The following is a 3,191-nucleotide window of genomic DNA, read 5'->3' on the forward strand; positions in this document are numbered from 1 at the left end:
ATTGGGTCATTGAATGAATGAAACTCAGAAACGCTACTACTACCATCAACTCGCTTGAGAACAATCTGTCATCATCGTAATCTGCTAAAACGCCTCAAAGTCGAATATACAATAAAAATGCATATTCTGGGGGGGGCATAAAGTACCCGTTGGGAGGCAGTGCCCGGGGCACCTTATCGCACGCGACAAACATCACTATATTCTTCGAGGCTGGTCACTATTCTTGCAAGATGCACGAATCTCCTGTCCCTATTCTGCACGCTTTTTGCCACTTGGCAGTGGATAGTATTACTATCATAGTAACATAGAAGCTCTTATTGTAGGTTTGCTGTAGCAATTATGGGGTCGGGAGAACGTCGTCATCCTTCCGGCGATTTGTTATATTATATTATTTTTGTCGTGGGTAGGTATGGGAGGAGAAAAATATAAAACTTGGGATCGTCTCGGGGAGGGGTACTTCCTACTTTGATAGTACGACAGTACGACAGTACTACCATCGTTTCTGTCGGGCTAATTCGTACTCGTATGGTGGTTGAGTATCCGTAGTATGCAAACTGCCGGGACTCGACTCCAGCTCCCATGGTGGTTGTGTTGGATCAGGTCCTCGGGCATCAGGCCGTCCACTGGAATCGACCTAACCATTATACTAGGTCATTGAGTCCCAGTATAACGGGTTTCTGGTAGATTTCTGGTGTTTTTATCATCCTATATTTATATAGAGCTAATCGTGGTCATCTGTCTTCAAGACCGTTCGGGATACATTTTACGTACCCCTCGTCACTGACACGTCTTCACTGAACCTATTGTGGGAGTTTATCTCACCGACTATTGTTGCGTTGTCAGTCGATTGCGGTCGATTCTGGATTTTGCGGGTCGAATGTTTGCTTTATCTCAAGAAGATGTTCGCTTTATCTCTCTCTAGAAGAGGCTAAGCATCGAACTTAGGCTGTACTACGTGCCACTTGAACTGAGAGATCTCGTGCAGCTTTCTTTGCACACCGTTTTATGGGACGTAGTGGTGGACCGCCGGGTCGCACGCCCGGCAAATTAGGGGCAGAGAAGCGCAACAGGCCGATCAATCGCCTCCCCTTGAGGTTATTTTCGCGTTTTTTCATTCGCAGGCGTAACGCGAAGGTTGATGAAAGCTCCGTGGATAAGAAGCCTCTATAAGTGGAGACGCAACTGAAAATCCCGGGGACAAGATGAGCACGAAATGTGAAGAAATCCCACTTCACCAGCATGCGATTTAGCACTGGCAAAAATCATTCTTTCAGAGAAACTACAACTGGCTCTCGCAATTCATCTCATTGCATCGTTTTCGTATCTCATGCGGAATGATGAGTGGAATTCGGCTCTCAGTACTCCAGCGCTATGTAGCATATGAATGGGAAGCCTGCCGTGAGCTCCCTTGAAGGAACTTCGTTCATAGGCTTTCTGTCTGTACTCCTCACCGAAAACTTCCATGCTTGGTACCTTCACGACCCCCAGCTTGCTCTGCTCAGTTCGGTCCTTTTGCTGTCGCTTATTATGACGTGACTGGACCCTATGAGGTGTCTCGAAGCTCAACCGACTCCTCTCAACAGAAGCTGTATTGCTTTACTCCATGCTGCCACGCCAGCAGACTTTTCAAGGCTATGGTGAGTCATGATAAAACAGGCTATTCTGGAGCGAGACTGTTGAGGCAGATAATTACTGAAGGAGGTCCGATTCGGCTACTTGTTGTTGATCAAGGACTCTCAGTGCCGGAAGTTTTATCACTGGGTAAGGCGTTGGCTTTCCTTGTTGTTTCTACTCCTCCACGTGGAGAGAAACTACGAGCATGGGGTGAGCGTCCGCATCGGGATGTGTGATGATTCACTGTTGAGGGGAGCTCTGTGGGACATTTCTAATAAGACGAAGTCGCTGCCTTCGGAGGAGGAGTCTGTTCAGCTCCTATATCGGGCTATCTGGGTATGTAATAACACACCTTTCATTAGTGAAAGCCCACCCACTCCTACACTCATCTGCCGATCGCATGGTCGTAAAATTGATGACTCTTCAGCGATGAGTGAAGCCGAATCTATTAAGAAGGCGGTGTTTGATGGGTTGGAACCACCCTCGTGGTGGGATGAAGTTACTGCCAATGACCACTTTGATAAGGTTACCGAAGGTAGACTCGTAGCTTTGCGAAAGCTTGCCGATATTCGGTGGATTCGTAGACGAGAGACTCGTGAGAGGCTTGTATCGCGGACAAAGAGGCAATGCCTGCGGGTAGGGTTCTCGTTAAGAGCCCTCGTGCCTTCCGTTGGAGGCCAACTCCAGGTCCTTATGGTAAACTCAACACCGGTTGGGAGGAAGTTGAGATTGTTGATAAACCGAACGACAGCATCCGAAAGGTGAGATTGATGTCTAATGGTAAGATTGTGAACGAAAGTGTTTTCAATTTGAGGTCTGCGCCGGCCGGGAGTGTGCCAGTTTCGGCATGAAGTGAAGAATCGCAAGGGCAGCAAGATAATGATACCTGATTTTATATGATTGTGTTATTGTCGTCTTGCGTCTTGTTTACGCTGTCTCTTAGCGCTAGTTGTATGACGTATTAGTCATTACTGTATTGGAGGAGCTGTGATTTACTACATTCGCTTACTATCGTACTTCGACAGTGCGATTGTTGGGTGTTTTGTTTACTCAATGAAACCTGCAAAGCGAGAGACCTTTTTATCCAGGAGATCTTCCGTCATAGGGCTGACACTCCCGCTTGTGCTCATAGTGTTAACATTTCAAATCTCAATTTTGATTTTCTCTTTATTAGCGACTTTTTTGATTCCGCCCTTAAATCTTCCCTCCGTGTTCCTTTCAGACGCTTCTCTCGCTTCATTATTCTCTTCCTTATCCATTTCGTGACACCTCTCACCTTCACCTTTTTTGACGCTCTGTAAGATGTACTACATCCGATGTAGGGCTTCAGATTGTTCAGGTCGAACCCACATTCGTCTGCCACTTGCACCCTTCAGAGTTAGTGCCGGCTTCCACCCTAATCAACCCGCCCGACGTCGTCGTGTTCGGGGATCGATATATTTTGTTTATTAGACTAGCTCTATAGCGAAGTACTCTAGCCAAGGAAGCTACCCTCGCCCAGGGTCCCTCCCACTTTCGTTGGATGTTTCCATGCCAACTTATACGGCCTTGGGACCGGCTTGCAACAACCATAGGGG

The 3,191-nt window shown here is 47.2% G+C and overlaps 1 protein-coding gene across 1 annotated transcript; it reads left to right on the forward strand.

Moving 5' to 3' along the window:
- Positions 1 to 2,240: 2,240 nt before the first annotated feature.
- Pmar_PMAR000514 (hypothetical protein) lies at positions 2,241 to 2,470 on the forward strand (the record flags this gene model as incomplete). The annotated part of the gene is made up of 2 exons (XM_002775030.1): positions 2,241 to 2,375; positions 2,429 to 2,470. The coding sequence occupies 2 exons, from the start codon at positions 2,241 to 2,243 to the stop codon at positions 2,468 to 2,470; spliced, it is 177 nt and encodes a 58-aa protein (XP_002775076.1).
- Positions 2,471 to 3,191: the final 721 nt, after the last annotated feature.

Source organism: Perkinsus marinus (assembly GCF_000006405.1).
Source record: "Perkinsus marinus ATCC 50983 genomic scaffold scf_1104296956922, whole genome shotgun sequence".
In the NCBI taxonomy this organism is placed as follows: domain Eukaryota; phylum Perkinsozoa; order Perkinsida; family Perkinsidae; genus Perkinsus; species Perkinsus marinus.